This window comes from Oryzias melastigma, linkage group LG10 (assembly GCF_002922805.2).
Source record: "Oryzias melastigma strain HK-1 linkage group LG10, ASM292280v2, whole genome shotgun sequence".
Taxonomy (NCBI): Eukaryota; Metazoa; Chordata; class Actinopteri; order Beloniformes; family Adrianichthyidae; genus Oryzias; species Oryzias melastigma.
This window is the reverse complement of record NC_050521.1, coordinates 21589274-21608054: the sequence shown is the minus strand read 5'-3', so window position 1 is coordinate 21608054 and position 18781 is coordinate 21589274. Positions and strand designations below refer to the sequence as shown.

The 18781-nt window shown below is 38.3% G+C and overlaps 1 protein-coding gene across 4 annotated transcripts in view; it reads left to right on the top strand.

Annotated features, from left to right (window-relative positions):
- si:ch211-26b3.4 (connector enhancer of kinase suppressor of ras 2) overlaps positions 1 to 18781 on the top strand; it is a 74090-nt gene that overhangs the window by 19166 nt on the left and 36143 nt on the right. For all 4 annotated transcript variants that reach the window (XR_004948520.1, XM_024283393.2, XM_024283392.2 and 1 more), the window contains exons 3-8: positions 4545 to 4747; positions 4893 to 4980; positions 6764 to 6805; positions 14058 to 14177; positions 15706 to 15765; positions 15875 to 15943. Coding sequence is in view for 3 of the 4 variants with exons in the window: in XM_024283393.2 (XP_024139161.1) it covers positions 4545 to 4747; positions 4893 to 4980; positions 6764 to 6805; positions 14058 to 14177; positions 15706 to 15765; positions 15875 to 15943 (582 nt within the window). In the remaining variant the exon portion in view is untranslated. The remainder of the gene's footprint in view (positions 1 to 4544; positions 4748 to 4892; positions 4981 to 6763; positions 6806 to 14057; positions 14178 to 15705; positions 15766 to 15874; positions 15944 to 18781) is intronic.

Below are 18781 nucleotides of genomic sequence, written 5' to 3'. Positions count from 1 at the left end.
CTTGCACATCTTTACTCATGAAAATATATAAATATAATTTAAATAAAGTTAACTCTCAAACACAAAAAGGAGTTTATACAAACATACTCCTCGTGTAAATGGTAAATGGCGTACCTTCATGTGTCAGAAGATTCCAAATATCTCATCATGCTGGAGCCAAATGTTAAAAACAATAAATTATTATGCAATCTATATATAAAAGAAGTCCTCAACTTGATTTCAAGAAGAATCAAAAAAGCAAACAAAGTAATTATTTTTAACATAATATTTAGTTTAAATTGGTTAAAATATTTTATTTTAAATAATTTTCTTATAGTTTTCAGTTGATGGATGAATTTAATTGAAGGTAGACAACAACGGTAAAGTCACATTTTTAGCCAGCTTTAAACAAAATATGAAGTAATATATGAATAATATATGATATGAAGTAAAAATCTTGAAAATAATACAAATGTTTCCAAAAAGTTTGAAGATCGGCTGCCATGAAGTAGTTAATGAAGTAGCATTGTTGAAATCATTATATTTCAACTGGGAATGCTAACTGCTAACAGATGAGTCATTTTATCAGTTTGGACATCCAACAAATTGGTTTCAATCATGATTTTTCGTGTACTCCATTGAGTATTACACATTTTATTCTTCACAAGTATTCTGACTTAAGTGAAAAAAAAAAAGACGGACTTTTTCCTGTACTTTCTTGGTCACCGCCGACTGTTTTTGCAGTGGCCCTGTTCAGGATTAGAGAATTAGGAGGAATTAGGTGTTACCTTCCCAGAGAGAGGAGAAAGCAGGAGAGGAGGAGAGGTGAGCGGGAAGGAGGGAGGTGGAGTATGTGGAGGGAGTGTGCAGGATGCACCTTATCTCCCAGGCACACATGGCTGGATTAGTTGGAGCTTTTTAAATGTGTGTCTATGCATACATGACTCTGTGTGAGTATGTGCGCTAATCAGTACCTCCTCATTCAAATCTTCCAGCATGGGAATGAGCGTCCCAGAGTTCCAATCACTGTATGTCCTGGAAGTGGACGCACTCATACGCGCCATCACACATAAACGACAAGATAAAATACTGTAGCTGTTCGTCCAAGGTCTTTTTTTAAGAGTATACACTTTTTATTCTTATATTGACTTATGAAAAAATAGCACAATGTGAAGCTGCATAAAGATAATTATGACAATAGAATAAAATTCAGACTAAACAACTCTAATAAGGTGGTAACATTAATCAATTGTGTTTTTTAAGGCATCAGTTACTCTGGAGTACTTAATTATGTTTTTATCCAATTATGCTAAAATATTGTTAGAGATTTAACTTAAAATTTCAATTCATAAGACAAAATAAAATTGACCTTTTGAAAAAAGGTTAACTTTAGAAAAAAAAGGGGGATAAAAATCAATTTAGCAATATATCGGAATGTTTAATTTGGTGATACTTGTATTGATCTAAAATGCAGAAAAGATTATTATAAGCAAACATAATTCAGTGTCTTACTTTTTAGTTCCACCTAAACTCCCAACCACTAGTTGGCAGCAGAGCTCACAAAGCCTCTATGAACAACTCTACAAAATAACAACAACTGTTTAAAAGTACTAGAAAAGCTACATTTGGCAATGTTGCAAATTAATAGCACTTTATGGGTTAAGGCATTCTATTTTTATTTCTTAAACTGAAAAAATATTTTGTTGTGGAAATCAAACAATGTCGATTGTTCCCTTTAAGAGCAAATATTTCTTAATTTACCAAAAAATATATTTGCTTGGGTAAAAGCAACTTGTATATGAGATACAGTCGCAGTTATTGATGTTGTGATCATTTAATAAAATTAATGTTTATTAACATGAAAGGCGAATTAATATTAAGGTGGAGATTTTCTTAAAAAAAAAAAAAAAAGTTGAAAATTTGTTCAGGATATTTCTTGTTCTACTTATATATCGTGATACATATCGTATCGTGAGTCACACAGCACGATGCATTTCCTACCAATACACTCCATTATGAATCACAAAGTTGAATTTGCAAACTTTTTTTTCCAAGTATAAAACAAAATGTTATATTTTCCGGGATTTGCCAGAGTGCTGATTTAAAGACACTTTTCAGGGATATAAAAATAAAATCTCAATATTTAACTGTATTGGTCAGTTTATCCTTTATTTGTACTGTTCTTTAAAGGAAAAATGTTTAGGTTAATTAAAAAAAGGCAAGGTGGCGAGCCACAAATAGTGCAACTTCATGGCTTCAGTTTCACAGTTTAATCCCTTTTTGTCAGTAAAAATAAACGATTTCAGAAGGATTTTTAAAATCTGTTGACACTTTGTTTATGTTTTATGTAATATGATCCAAAACTATAGCCATTTTTAGCAAGTTAGGTCTTTTAATTGACGGTTCTTTGAGTGGACGTCCATCTTAACCAGTTTCTGCAAACATTTATTGGTGAAGACGTGAAAATTCCCAGAAATCCCAGCATTTTTTTGCAATTAGCCAAAACATGACTGGTCTAAATGTTGGGTGAAAAAAGATATATATTTGAATATAAAGGTTTAACAGAACAATTCATATTTTAGTGAGTAAGTCAAAACGTAGAAGAAGAAGATAAAATATATTCTTGTGAGTTCACGACGATTAATTGAGCTCCGGTGTTCGAGTGATCGCAGAAAATTCAGTAGTGAGAGAAGCCACTCCACAAACGGCTGCCATGGCAACTGCATCATTGACAGGAGGTGGAAGGGCTTAGGGGGAGTGGTGAGCTCTCGGAATGACATCGGCTTCTTGCCGTATTGATTTGTGTGCATCTGCATGCGTCGCCAAAACCACCCGTCTCCACACATGCAAAGTCACAGTGACAGTCGAAGCAGCTTTTACTTCCCGGCTGCATCTGAGTGCTTTGTGTCCCCCGGAGGGAGCTCCACGCAGCTTTAGATCAAATCATATGACAGGCTAATTACAGCTGTGCAAACATGTACACTCCAAGTGCACTTAAATGTCTACATTCAGACAAAATACGCAAAACCGTGCAGAGCACAGTGAGTGCCTGACCCACTTTCAGAGAGATGCATAGCCGGGTACCCTTTTGTCTTGCTCGCTCCCTCACGTCTCCTGTTTTTTAGATCCTCAATTGCCTAATTTTTCTCTGTCTCTTTTTTGCTGCCGCTGTGAAACCCTCCTTGCTTTTGTAGTCGCTGCGGTCGTGACTGTGTAAAATAGCCTCAGTCGCAGCCAAGGAGCAGATATGTCCAAGTCACACTGTGCATCTGACTTCACAACAAATGTGTGTTAGTGTGTGCGTAGCCTTTTATTTCAGCAGGAATCAGGCTCTGTCAGCCAGGACATGACTGGAGGTGCCATGGGATGCTGAGTGCAATGTGTATGTGTTTATTTAGAAAGGTCACAGAGCTCTAATGGGCTACTCCACCAGCATGCTGTTCTCATATACAGCAAGTGCAACTCCCCTAAGAACGGTTGTGGTGGTCCAAAACACAAAACAGAACAGTTTTACACCCGCAAAACATGCTGATGCTTAGAATTATGTCTCAAAAATAATATTTTTTAATTGACAAGTTCATTAAAATACTGGTTGAACAGCATGGAGAACACATCCAGGGTCTTAGTTCCTGATTTAACTCCAGTCGCATCAACAATTTCCACCATTTTATTTTTTACTTTTGATCAAACTTTTTTTAATAATATAATTTGATTTGCAAATGAAATCATAGACATTTGTGGAGTGATGCTATCTTACACAAATGTACAAGAAATTAACAAATTAAACAGTATAATTTCATAATAATTTAAGTTATTACACCCTGAAGTGACACGTTTTTAAGTTTGTCAATAAAAAATATTTGGATATACATTGATTTGATAAAACGTGTCTGTGCAGTCAAGAGATAAAAATAACAAATTAAAAAATTACAATCAGCCAAATAATTGGGATTCAAATGCAAACCTTGGATAGCTAAACCAGACAGTTAAAAAACAAAATTTCTATATTTTCATTACATAAAATGACTCAAAATAGAGAAAAACCTTTTACAGTAGAATATTTTTTTACACAAAAATCAAAGTTTTTGTTCTTTTTAGTAATTTAAAGAGAAAAAAAGAAGAAAAAAAACAAATTTTTAGCATAAACATTTTTCTTACTTTAAAACAATAAGGAAAAAAAACATATGTATTTTTTAAAAGGTACCAATAATTAAAAACTTTTTGTCAAAGGAAACTGTTTTAAAAACAATATGTATTTACATGAAAACAAGAAGACATATTACCTAAAACTACAAATGTTTAGACTATTTATTGAAATTGTTCAGGATTTATAATAAAACATAATCTTTTATATGACAAAATAACAAATACACATACTCATATAAATTGATATTTTCTTTATTAATGACCATAAAGATGAATAATTATGGTTTGGAAATAAAAATTAATCCCATTTATCTTTTGTTTTCAGGCAAACGTGGATAAATTGAAAATAATTTCATCTTCTGGGACGATACCAGAAACATTTTTTCAATCCTTTAGAGAACTCTTTGTTTCTTCTTCAGAATTATGGCCTTGAGACAGAGAATCTCCGAACTCTGTCCCACAAGCTGAACGCTTCAGCCAAGAACCTCCAGAACTTTATTTTGGGCCGACGGCGGGGCGGCCACTACGATGGACGCGCCTCCAGACGGCTGCCGAACGACTTCCTCACATCGGTGGTGGATTTAATCGGTGCAGCCAAGAACCTGCTGGCCTGGCTTGACAGGTGAGAACACACCTTTTCTACAAATGCGTTTGTGCAAAAGCAACAAAAACATGTTGTTTTGCTTTATCATCTTGGGAAGAATCAGCTGATTAAATGGGTGGTGTTGTTTGCTCGGTGCATCTGTTCAACTGTTCCTCTGTTCCAGGTCTCCATTTGCGAGTGTGACAGAGTATTCGTTGCTGAAGAACAACATCGTGCAGCTCTGCTTAGAATTGACCACCATTGTCCAACAGGTACTTTCACACACATACATGAGCATTGCTTATTTTCACACTCATTACATCTGTGGCAATCACAGGACTCACTCTCATTACGGAAAGCCTGTAGTGGTTTCTATGGATTTTTGAGCCGGAGTGAGGACATGTCTGCTCCACAGGCGGAGCAACCATCGATAAATTACCTCATGGGCTCAGTGTTGGTCACACCCCATCCAACCACACAGCAGCTTTGATGGGGAGTGAACATTGACTGTAAATGAGACCTGGATTGAGTGACCCCTCCCCCATGGCAATCCATATAGGAAGTACCCGCTGGCTCCAAGAATCCAAAATCTCAAAGACTTCTATTGAGAAAAGTAACCAATCTTGATCTGCTACTTTTTTTTAATGATTTTTTTTGTTGTTTTTTTTTTTTTGGAGTGCAAATTATTGAAGTTATAAACTGCCCAATAAGATGACATTGTCAGCTGCTCTGCAACATTTGAAACATTTAATTAACAGATTTCGTATTTCAAATGAAGGAATGTGGACTTCCAACAAGCTCACTCTTGATTGGCTGGACTGGTTGCCATAGAGAACCTGGACTCATTCCAACTCGTACTGCTGCTAACTAACAATGTTTAGCTCCAACATGGCGGTATCCTAACACATTCTCATTCCCAAGTATTCAAATTTTGATGCATGACTAAAGACCCCTCTACGTCAAAAACTGACATTTTGGGTGTCCCCAACTTCTAGTTGTTTTGACCAATTAAGTCATGGGTCCCCAACCTCTGGGCTGCAAACCGGTACCATAATGTGTTCCGCATCTCAACCTAACCCTAACCTGGTACACAGATTCATACCGCTATCGCAAATGGTACTGGTTCCTGACCGGGTTAGGGTACTGGAACACACCGAGTCCCAAAGTTCAGTCCTCGTCCAATACCACGTCCGACAAAATGACCGAACACCTGATTCATTTGAAAACAGCGAGTTGGGGACACACAAAACATCAAAAAGTGATGCGCAGGAGTCAAATGACGACTTGGGAATGAGGATGTGTTGGGTATCCATATTGCGGGAAAAAAAATGGCGTCTGAACTGACTTTAATTTTGTATCCTCATACTCACTCTGTTCTCAAATACAATCAATGGTCGTGAACTAGGCCTCCATAATTTCTATTAACAGTGTCCTCATGCTATTTCAGCACAATGTACCTTTAAATTGTATATTAACAGGAACAAAAACACGCTGGCTCTGTGGCCATCACATTGTTTGGACTAAATCTATGTCCGCTGTCTGGACCTTTTCCACGTCCACACGCTAAAAGCCGCTGAAGAGTGTGTGAGAGATCGCGCGTGTGTGTACTTGTGCCCAAAATGAGTCCTGAGTCGAGCAGATAACACCCGTCCCCTTTTACAATGGCAGTGAAGAGCAAAGAGAATGCAGCCACCACAGGTCCACAAAGCCCAAATGAACCTGTGGCTGCCAGGGTGCAGCGGGACAGACAAAAGTGGCAGCAGCATCTCCACTAATGCATCAAATGGATGAACTACCTCCCACTGAACACATCTGCTGGATTCACTTGGCTGTTTTCCTGCAAACAGATTAGCCATCAGTGATGGTTGGACAACAGTGCATCATCTAGAGAACGGTGAAGCTTCTGGATGTTTAGGAGGATCTTCTAACATCTTGTATTTGCAGGCATTGGTTTTCATTCATTCTGAAGATGTTGACTGTCTTTTCTGAATGGACCCCTGAGAAATATTAAAGTTTGTGTGCATCACATTGATGTCTTTCAATTTCCCTTCACAGGACTGCACTGTGTACGAGACGGAGAACAAGATCCTTCATGTGGTGAGTATTGTAACGCTAAGATGGAGATGCTACTCCTTTGTGCCAAAGTGTTGTAGATTGGTTCAAAGTCACTTTTCTCTGAGACAGAATCAGTTGATTTATGTCATTTGCATAAACACTTCACTACAGTAAAGTGTAATATATCAGCACAATGAGATTTACCTTTTTTTGCTTCAGAAATCCAATATTAAATTTTGTTATTTGCGTAAACGATTGAAAAGTTACAGCAGAGAATGTCAACACTGGAGATACAGTTAAGAGTTAAGCTCTGTCGTTTTCTTAAAATCTTTGTTTGGGAAAAAAAAAAAAAAACACTTTTAAATGTACTTAAGTGGATTCTGGTAAATCATTAACACAAACTATTGGTTAAAGGCAAGAATAGATCCATGCTTTCTGGTTTTATTTACCAAAATAGGACTTGACCATTGTTATCAAGTCCAATACTTTTAGTCCTTAATCTTGTCATGCCCACTGGAAACCATTTGATTAAAAAAAAAAAAAAAATCCAATATGATTTATTAAGATACAGACACTATCAATTATGCTACCTTGGGCAATTTGGGAAGAAATTAATTTCTCAAATATGAAACAAATGGTTTTATTGGTCTAAGTTTGGACTAATACATGTTTAAAAAAAGCAGCGTTACTTGGTGTGACATCGGAGCAGAACTGAAATAAATCCACTTTTTTTTTAGTTGCATGTGTCTCCGCTGTCTGTGGCAAAGTGCAAACGATCCATTTAAAAGCCTCAGAGGGGCCTGTCTGCACTGTCTGTGTCCACGTGCGCATTGGGAGGGGAACTGTCTGTGCGCACGTGTGAAACCCTGTCAGCAGCACTCATGGCAGTAAGTCAGATAAACGCGATCCCTCCTGTTCTTTGAAGTTTACCAAAAAAAGGACAAAAACTGCGACTAAATCAAGGATCTTCTGCATAAAATCGTCTCACAGTGAAATCCTCCTTTTTGTAAATTATGTGACGCTCGTCACCCCCTCCGCCTGTCACAATGAGTCACCACTGAGCCTTTTGGTGGGGGTATCACGGCTGTCATTTATCTCTTTTGTTACAAGCAGGATAATGAGACCGGGCCCTGACATCAGGCAAATGTTTAAGCAGCTCTCCACATGTGCACACACAAGTGCACAAACACACGCCTACAAAGTTCTGTGGCACAAAAATAAATAACTCTCAAAAACACACGAGTAAATCTGTTATGTGTGGGAGGCGTATGTGTGAAGCCAGGAGACAGAGCAGAAGCTGAAAGAAGGAGTTTGTTTTTAGATGCCGCTTGGTTGCAAAGTCGAAATTACTGTTTTTTTAGACAAAAATAGTGGAGTTGGAGTAACACAACTACTACTATGAAAATACTAGAAAATAGTTCATATTTTTGCACTATAGACCCTGCAGATTATTTGTGCACCATTAATAAAAAGTTTATTTTTGAATTGATGTCATATATGAGGCGCAACAAAGTATAAGGTGCATTAATGGAGACAAGAGTCAGATGTCTTCATAACATCCAACTAATTCCATCCATCCATCCATTTTCTTGACCGCTTCGTCCCTTTCGGGGTCGCGGGGTGCCGGAGCCTATCCCGGCTACTGAAGGGCGAAGGCGGGGTACACCCTGGACAGGTCGCCAGTCTGTCGCAGGGCCTCAATCACACACTCAGTCACTCACACAGTCATACCTAGGGGCAATTCAGAGTCACCAATGAACCTATGAAGCATGTTTTTGGACGGAGTCCCCGGTGAAAACCCACGCATGCACGGGGAGAACATGCAAACTCCACACAGAAAGGTCCCAGCCGGGATTTGAACCGGGGCCTTCTCGCTGTGAGGCGAGAGCGCTAACCACTTGCGCCACCGTGCAGCCCTCCAACTAATTCACTTAATCAAAAATCATCCACTGGTTTGTTAATGTGGCTGTGCAGACTTCTAAATTGATTTTTATTGATATTTTTCTAATGGCATAAAAAATAATAATTGTAATAATAATCTGTATTTGTGTTCTATTTTTAACACATTCGATATTTGAATTATTAACAATTTTTCTGCTAAAAAACAATCTGTGTTTGTTTTATTGAAGTTTCCTGAATCTTGATCATAGATCTGCTTAAGCTGTGATAAAGTCTGAAATAGTGTAATTTCTACTTACATAGTAATGTGATTTATTTATACATAAGGATTTTTAATGGGCTGTAACTTTGTCAGTAAGGTAAAAATGTCTGATCAGAAAATAATAATTAATGTAAATTAAACGGTAAAGTCAAGCCGGGTTGGGATTATATAAGTTCGCTTCCACCCGCTTCCTTTCAAGCATTCTATAATTTGATGCCTCATTATCTTATGTCTAATGTATCATTGTGTGGATGTTTACCTCGGTTGATTGTACTTCACATGCATTCTTGCTTGACTGGTAAAAAAAAAAAAAACATTTCAATTCAATTCAAACCCCCCCATGCTGTCGAAGTTAATAAAAAACAAACGTATTTGAAAAGTATATTTTCTCAGAGAAAAGCCTTTGACTTCAAAGAAAAAAAAAACTGCATTCAGTGACAAAAACCAATTACTCCAAATAGGCTATGGATAATTTGCGACACACCGAGCCCATTCTGCCTTATATTCAGAAACTGGTTATGAAAACGCAACTAATAAATTTGCTTAAACAATCCATTATTACTTTTATTTTTAGAAAATACAAGTTTTGGTGACTAATTTTCTTTTTATATTTATCTGTCGCACCTTAAAAGTTGAAAGACGGTGAAGTTGATGCAGGATTTTATCAACTTCCACTTTGAAAATCATGGGTTAATGAGAAATCTATATCACATTTTATTGGTTCCTACACAAACTCCAGTGAACTATACAGAGGATGAAGATCCTCAATAGTTACGGGAAACTGGAAGCTTAAAAAAAATACTTGAGTACTGGCTGTTCGACGTCCGACTGGTCTATGGCACTGAAAAAGGTTAGGGACTACAGGTCTATAAAAGTTTTGCAAAGTTAAAATACTAATTTCTGAATTTATTGTGCTTAAATAAGACGGACTGACAAAGTTGACAGCTGGATTTTCTGCTACTCAACTGAAATTGGGTAAAAATGGACAGAAAATCTTTTAACTAACTGTTGGATTGACTGTATACCGTGACCTGTCGGGGTCAGAGACAGACAAATGATAAAAAACACCTGTTATATGACAAAAGAGCTTCAAGTCAGAAAGTGCAACAATGCAACATCTGTGGATGGAAAGGAGAACAGATTGGGGAAGGTGATGAAAAATACCCAAAGCACCTTCGAATGGCTCCCAGCAGTTTAAGCCTATATCAACATAATTAAAAGGGACGGCTCAGGGTCACCCATGCCAACTGAAGGTATGGGCCTTGTCAAAAGGAGAATTTCAAGCTTAGCCTTAAAGAAAGAGATGGTGTGTGCCACCTTGGCGGCAGTGGAGGGTGTTCCGCAAGAGAGGAGCCTGATAGCTGGAAGCTTTCTGGACCCTTTGTGAGCATCCTACAGACGATAAAAGACTACAGATGCGACGGTCTATCATCCAGCATGTTCGTGCAGTATGGTTTTGTGATTAGAACTCTTTCTCTAGTTTGGAGGTCTGACTATATATAGCATTGATAGTCTGTATCTGCAGGTAGAATTCATGAAGTTCATGACGGCTTCTGTTGGTGCAGTTTCACGTTTGCCTGCTTTTACTCAATAATGCAAAACTCTGGGCTGCTCTGTGCTTCACAAGACTATGGCCTTTAGCAATCAGATGGACTGGGTGTGGGGGTTTTGCCATTGTGTGTTTGAATGTGTGTGTGTGAGGAAGAGAGAAAAACGGAGAGAGCTAGGATATGAGTATGTATGAGCCTGTGTGTCTGATGGAGCGTGAAGTGTGTATGAGTGAGTGTTTGTATGTTCATGCATGCATAAGGATGAGAGGAATTACGCAACACTGTCCTAGTTGTGTGTTTTCCCTTTCCCTTGTTATTCCCCTATTCTCCCTACCACCTCACTGCTTTTCTGTCTTTCTCTTCTACTTTCTTCCATTTTTGTTCTTAATATTCTTCAAATGTATCTATACATGGTGTGTGGCCATGCATGTGCAGATAATAGATTACGCAGCCATGTGTACTCAAAGCTGAAACTGCCTCTTGGAAAGACAAAGGAAGAGACCATTGGAACAGTGAACGTGGGGGTTGGGATAGGTCGTAATCCTTTAGGCAGTTAATGATTTTAAGCTTAATGTTTTTCTGCTCTTAAAGCTCAAACCGGTTGGTCACATAAGTTAATTTTTCAGTAATCTACACTGGGAAGCTCTGGTTGCGTGTCAGATCTGCAGGAGTTTAGAGCTCCATATTGGTGACTTGTCTTGTGTCTTTTGGCTCTGTGTTAATCCCAGACCAAGACTATTAGTGATCAAAGACCAGCTCCTTGTCACTTGCTGGGGCTTTTGAACGCAGTTCATGTCAACATATGAGATTAAAAAACACACACAATGGTCACGCTCCCCTTTCTTGTCCATCCTTGTTATATTCATTGTCTAAAATATCTTCACCACAACATAAATACTAAACATAAAAACTAATGTCACTAACTGACATAAACTAGAATTCTGTTCTTGTCTTTGTTCGTTCTTAAAGACATTTTCCTATAGAAACACCAACTCTGTCAGGACAAGCACACGACCAAAGACTGGTTCCATTGAGACGGATAATTATATATGAAGTTAGAGTTTAAGTTCCATAGTATCTTGACTTGAGTGCCTTCGATCTGTGTAGTCCGGGTTTCTGTAGCCTTTGGCTCAGGAGCCTCATGTGGCTCTCTGGTTAACGAAAACATTTTAGATATCAAATTTTTGTGCGCTGAAGTCCATTGGAAGTTAGGAAGTACAACCAAAATTAAGGCGAACTGGATAATTTGATTTTCTTTTTTGAACAATGTTCAAGTGCGTCTTATGGGTTGAAAAAAACTGTCAGAGTCACAATTGGCTCTGATTTATTTTTTGAGGTTTTTTGGCAGAGATCTACCACAAATGGTAAAATAAACGTATTTTTTAAATCCCTGCTGACATTAAGGTGTCTTCTTTTTGAAAGGAAATCATGCCAACCTCTATCAAAAGTTATAAACTGTTTAGTATTTTGAATGAAAAGAAAAATATTTTCTCTTTATATATTTCAATGCAAAAGAAGTTAATTTTTATTTACCAGGAGTTGCATAGTTTTACTTTAGCCTTTAAGAAATTTGGACTTGCATTTCTGACCTTCTGTTTTTTAATAATAAATATGAATTATGTCTATTTTTTGGCACGAACCAAAGTAAAAATATAAAAAGAACCTAGCATCTCAAAAAAAAAAAAAACTATATATATATATGTTTGACAGAAGCTCAAATAACTTAATTTCTAAATAAAAGACACTCTGCGCCAAACAGGATCTTGCAGTGCATCTCTGGACAGCTAGTAATCCATTTTTCTGCAGCATAAGATAATATGAGCTTTTAACCCATAAAAAATCAAACTTTTTACTAAAGTTTTGATATAGAATCTGTGCATTCTGGAGGTAGCATTAAGCAAACAAAACATCTCTATGTCAATAGGGATGTAAAAACCTTCATAGTTTATCATCTATGATCATCTCAGAGTATCTGAGAGTTTATACAAGAGAGAGAAGTGTTTAAATGGTTGTCTACGAAAAGTGTATAAAGTGTGTTGTGAGGAGTTTACAACCTTAATAAATCTATGATAATTGTAGTAAAATAAAGAGGATTACTTTGTGGATTTTACCTATAGTGGGTCATTTTTAGAACGTAACTCCCATGATAGACAACTGTACTTGTGATGCAAGTTCTCCCATAAGAAAGAACAAACAACTATTGGTGGTAAAAAGCATGAACTGAAGTTGATGATATTTCCTAATGAAGATACTTGAGCAAATGTCTACCAATTAATGAAGGGTTGTCAGGAGTAACCACTAATTGTTGACATTCGGTTCAGGTATTTCAATAAGGAGAGATCTAGGAATGCGATTTTTGGAATACAAAATGTCCATAGTCTTTTGGCGGTTAAGCTTTGGGCAGATTATGTCTTTATCCTGGTGGGATAAGCTTGGATCTTTGATATAAAGTCCCCATAGTGATAGTGTCAAACTATCCCACAGGGGGCCAAAATCCAAAACACAACTTAGGTCGTGGGTCAAACAGGATAAACATTTATTGAACACTCTAAAAAGAAATTTTTAAAAGTTTACCAGAAAGTGGGGTAGATCTTCCTAATAGAAATAACACCAACCCTTCACTTGTGTTGAATTTCAGGACGTTTCAGTGTACTTTCAATTTGTTTTCAAATTTAGAGTTGGTGATGGTTAAGGTCAGGCTAAGAAGCCAGAGAGTACACTGTGTCATGAAAAAACCCTCACAGCTATCGTGAAACTAGAGTGTGTGTGTGTGTGTGAGCTCAATAAAGATTCGGCACCTTTTCTCTCACCAACGATGAATCATCGGCTCTGAGCCATGGCGTGTGCGTACACACTCAAGTGTGTGTTTATATTGAGGATCCCTTCTGTTCAGTTGGTTTTTGTAATCTGCATTTGTGATGATCAGATGAACTACATACCATACTGTATCTTCTATTACACTTGTGTCTGTTAGAATTGTGCATATGCGCGTTTGTGCGCTTGATGCTGTGAGACAGGATAACCATGATAACGGTCTCTGTAAACCCACTGCAGTCAGTCAGCCCAGATTAGAAGGCAGAGATGGTGCTGATGATAAATTAAAGTGCATGCGTGACCTAGAAGACAAACAGCCTGAAAACAGGCAGGGTTTACTTGGAACAATGGCAAGATGAAGCCTTACTGTCTTATGAGGTAATGATAAAATAGGTTTAAAATATTCCACCTGTAAAATGAAAACATATGTGGTATTTCCCCCCAAAAAAGATGTCACAAAATGTCCTCCGGGCACCTGAGGTGAAGTGTTAGCGATGTGTTGTTCTGTCTGTCAAGGTGTCTGGTGGGCATGCCTTCGGACAGACTGTGACAGGAAACAGTTTGTGTCCTGGAGTGATGGAAGTGGTGATGTGGAACAATGTGATGAAATGATGTCTGTCTCACCTCCTCCAGCTAGGTCACATCATCCCTTATGGGCCAAAACCAATCTCAATAACTTTGTCTTCTTTTTTCCCCTTTCTCTTCTCATGTCTATTCCTTCCTTTTCTTTCATTTTCTCTGCTCTCTTAACCTCAAACACCGTCTCCAGTGTAAGACCTTGGCAGGGATATGCGATCACATCATCTCTCTGTCGTCAGACTCTCTGGTCTCACAGTCGGCACATTTGGAGGTGGTCCACCTTACCAGCATCATGCCCAATGAGGGACTGGTGAGTGCACAGCTGACACTTTACACTAAAGCTGTCTGTATACTATTACTATATTTCTGAGAACATCAAAAATTGACGTTTTGGGTGTCCCCACCTTCCGTTTTGGCTATTCCAATTACGGTCCCCAACCTCTGGGCTGCAAATTGGTACCAGACCCAGGGGTCTGGAACCTTTAATGCTAAAAGAGCCGTTTGGTCCAGATTCTTATGGGCCGAAACTCAGCGAGAGTTTCAAGTTAGAAAAATACACTTTATTTATGTTTTTGTTGTCTAAACATAAATGAATTAATTAGTTAAGTTTGGAGCTTTCTTCAAAGCCGAAGAATCACAATTGAGCCTCTGGAGCCTCAGGTTGCAGACCCCTCTCTTAACCTTAACCCGGTACTGAACATGGATCACTACCAGCTCTGGATGCGGTACCACACAAGGACCAGGCTACAGTTAGGGTACTGGTAACGGACACGGACCAAACCTAGGGACGCTGTATTGGTTCTGGACACGGTACCGGACGTGGACAGGGCCAGGGTTAGGGTACCGGATTACAGTACCGGTACCCACCGCGTCCCAAGGTTCGGTCCAACAAAAAGACCGGTCCCCTGATTTAATTGGAGCAGCCAACACGTCAAAAAAGGACAATTGGGGGACACCGTGGAGGGATCCTTAACACGCATCAATGTGTGACGAGTTGGGAGTGAGAATGAGTTGAAAATGTGGGTCTCGGTTTACCTGCAAATGAATCCTAATGCAGTTCACTACAGTGTGAAAGCAGATACACTATGGAGCAACAAGGCAACATTTCTTTCTCCTGCCATTTTAATGAGTAAGTCCATAGTCCTTAGCAATGGGCTATGACTATGACTATGGACTTATTGGTTTTCATTTCAGTCCTGAAGAAACTTGTTAGTGTTCCCATTGACAATCTTGATCAATTTATAAGATCTTTGAATGACCAACAGATTACATTACTCATAGGCATCCGCTTTTTACATTATTGCTTGTGTACATATCATAAATAGTTCTTTAAGTTTGATTTGAGTTTTAAATCACAATTCAGTAACTAATAAATACAGCAAAGATCCAATATTTCAAATTTGTAATGTTTTACTGTGCCATAAAACCTAAAATTCTGGCATTTTTATCAAAACCAGGTATAGTTTAATGGAAAAAAAACTTGGCGATAAAGTGTCTTAGTAAATCCAGTGTTATATTCCTAGGTTTACTGCTCATCTCAAGCACTACACTGTAAAAAATGAAACATTAGATCAAATAACTGAAGTTCTGCAATTTGTTGTATTTAAAATTATTAATCGTCATCAAATTGATGATGATCAAGTTGATGGTTTACTCAACTTAAAAATTTAATTTGATTTAATATATATATTAGAAATACTTTATTCATCCCAGGCAGGGAAATTAGGCATATATTTAATTGTAACAAATTAAAGAGTTTTTATTAACTGATCCAATCTTTCACACACTGTATCTCTAATTTTTTCCTCCAATGCTAAAACTTTGTGATCTTGTTTCAGGGGATGTACATCAAATCGACTTACGATGGACTTCATGTCATCACAGGAACCACAGAGAATGTACGTTTTTCACCCATCTGACAGCACTCAGAACATTCGCCACCATTTCTGCCTCTCGTGTTTCACTGAATTATTGTCCTTTACTGTCTTCAAATGTCTGCGTCTACAGTCTCCGGCAGACCAGTGTAAGAAGATCCATGCGGGGGATGAAGTGATCCAAGTCAACCACCAGACTGTGGTGAGTGCAAAAGCAGCCACAACAGGAAGTCGGGTGGGAACTAACACCAGCGGTCACTTCTCTTGGGCTAATTGGGAACTTCCTGTGCTCTGTCTTTGACTCCGAGTGAGTAATTGTGTGTAAAAGGGGATTTAGGACAATTCATACAGGACAGCGTAAAGTCCATGTGCAAAATCTTTAATCTGATCAAAAATCGGATTTGATTTTTTATTTTTTTTAAGTGACTATTTAAATTTTCTTAATTCATGCTGCCAGTGCTGAACTTTTTCTTTGATGCACAGACCGGGAGGAAGGGTTAGGTTAATAATACATGTGACCAACAACAGTATTTAGCTTTGGACGCAGCCGACTAGACCACGCTTCAAAGCCTAAGCATGATGCTAAGTGATGATTCACCAACAGAATAACGGATCAACAAGTGACATAACACATCCATCTCGATCGGAGGGAAATTTTGATCTGGATGAGTCTGATTGGGTCAGAGTCTTCCGATTGGCGTGTTTGCATGAAGCCAATCAGGCTTTTATTCAGATTACTTGTGTCTGTAGCTGTGTGTACATGTACAAAATGTAATCTAATTAAAAATTGGATTAAATTGAACTTTAAAAAATGGCCATGAAAAACGTAACCAGTATACCAGACACAGTTCTCCTGAAAGCCTCCTCTGGAGCGCACACCATAACAAAGCATGAAGCTACAAGTCCAGTTGCTCTGTTCCGAGTAGTGCTGCCACAAACCATTATTTTAATTGCCGACTAATCATCCATTAGGACACATCAGGTGATGGGCAACTGGAATCAAAGCACACATCTTAACCATCACCTTTAAACTAACTAAAAACTAGATTTATAGCATTACCTGCGTTAATGCTAGTGTGAATGCTGTAAGCTTAATTTGGCCGCTGAAGATACTAGTGCTGCTAGCTGAAGATGGTGATATTGATAGCTAAAAATGCTGAGGCTGATAGCTGAAAACGTTGAAGCTAATAGCTGAAAATGCTGAAGCTGAAATAGTAGCTAAATGCCAAATTAGCCTAAAGAACTAAAAAAAAAGTCTAAATTAGCCAAAACAGCTAGCATGCAGCTGAAATATTAGCTAAACTCCAAATTAGCCTAAAAGACATTAATAAATGCCAAAATAGTCCAAAAAGCTAGCAGAATGCCACTATAACTTTCAACTTTACTACACTCTAACTCCATATAGTATAAAGTAACGACTAATCGACTATTAAATTAGTCAATAAGACTAATTGTGGCAGCCCTAGTTCAGACACACGGTAGCCGGCCGATCCTATTCACGCTCCAAATTCTCCTCTAGACCGCCACACCGTTTATAAATGACGTAAAAGCCTGCACAGTAATGACCTAAAATCTTTATAAATTGTCTTTAAATGCACCACGATCGGATCAACAATCAGTATAACCCGCTATCTCCAGCAGGAAGAAATTTCGATCCGCATGGGTCTGATTGGGTCGCTGTATTCCGATTGGCGTGTTTACATTACACTCATTTTTATTCTGATCAGGAGTTTATTCCGGTTACTTGTGTCCATGTGAACACAGCTACTTCCACAATAACGTCTGGAGTTGACTTCAAACACACATATCAAATCTGAATTTTTGTTCTTTTTCCTTTGAAGAAAGGTTTCCATTTTGTATTAAACAGCTCTTTTCTTGAGTAATAAACCTTTTCGGCACATCTCGTCCCTTTTGCTACAAATAACCGAATAGAGAACCGTTTTTCGGGATGTCTTTGATGTACTTTTTCATTGAGGTATCTGCTTGAACTTCTCCATGGGGGTTCCTTGTGCTAAAACACACATGTAAGTAGCGTGGAGCAGCATTTGATTGACGGGTGACAGAGGTGTGCGTTATCTCTTCCCCTCTCCTTGGGGTGATGGAGCAGATCGCACCCCGCCAGGCACTCAGCTTCAACCCTTTATTACTCCCTTGGCTAGACCCTCGCCGCTCTGATCCCTCGTTGTGGGGAAGGAGATAAGCTGGGGCAAAGAGAGCGGTGCGGATGTGGTGTGTAGCAGACAGGCTGGAAAAAGAAAGGAGGAATATGGAGAAAAGAGGAGAAAAAACGACAGAAAAAGGTGGAAGAACGTTAAACGGAAGTTCTAAATATTATTAAAATGCTGCACGAATAACACTAATGTATATATTAGCATCATGAGTAGTAGTATTGCGTTACAGAATCATACTATTAGCCTATTCTATGTTTTGAACAACAACGCTGTCTTCACATCTACGAGCTTTGTCTGAGACACTTGAATGCACGATGAGCAATTTTTAGCAAAGCTTTTCCCCTGAAGTGACGCGTGGAATTTGTTCAAACAGCAAATCGATTGTTTGAAGAAGCAAAATAATTACACGGAGGTAATAGCATCTGGGAAAATAATGAAGACCCCTGGGATTTAAAAAATCTCCTTGGCAGCAGTTTAGGCTATTATTATTTCGGTAGGTGTCTCCTTGTTTTTCTTTGCACTCTTTGCGCATTTGCATAACAGAGAGGCTCCAAACTGGGTTAGTTAGGGCAGACTTTGTGCTTCCTGTTAATTCTGGCATCACAGTCGTCGGATGAGACACCTGAGAGGTTCACTCAGATTGTAGTCCAGTTAACTTTCATTAGCGGTATCAAAAAAATGAGCTGTTGCAGTTGAATCAAATTTTTGTTACTTTCTGTCAATACTATAGGTGGGATGTAAAGGTGATTCATCTGTCAGATTTGAGACGATCTTCTTAGCTATATCTTCAAAGCTTATATTTACCTTGTCACATTTCCTTTGTTAAGATGGTTTTATCCTCCTTTTAATTTTTATTATAAATTTTGTAA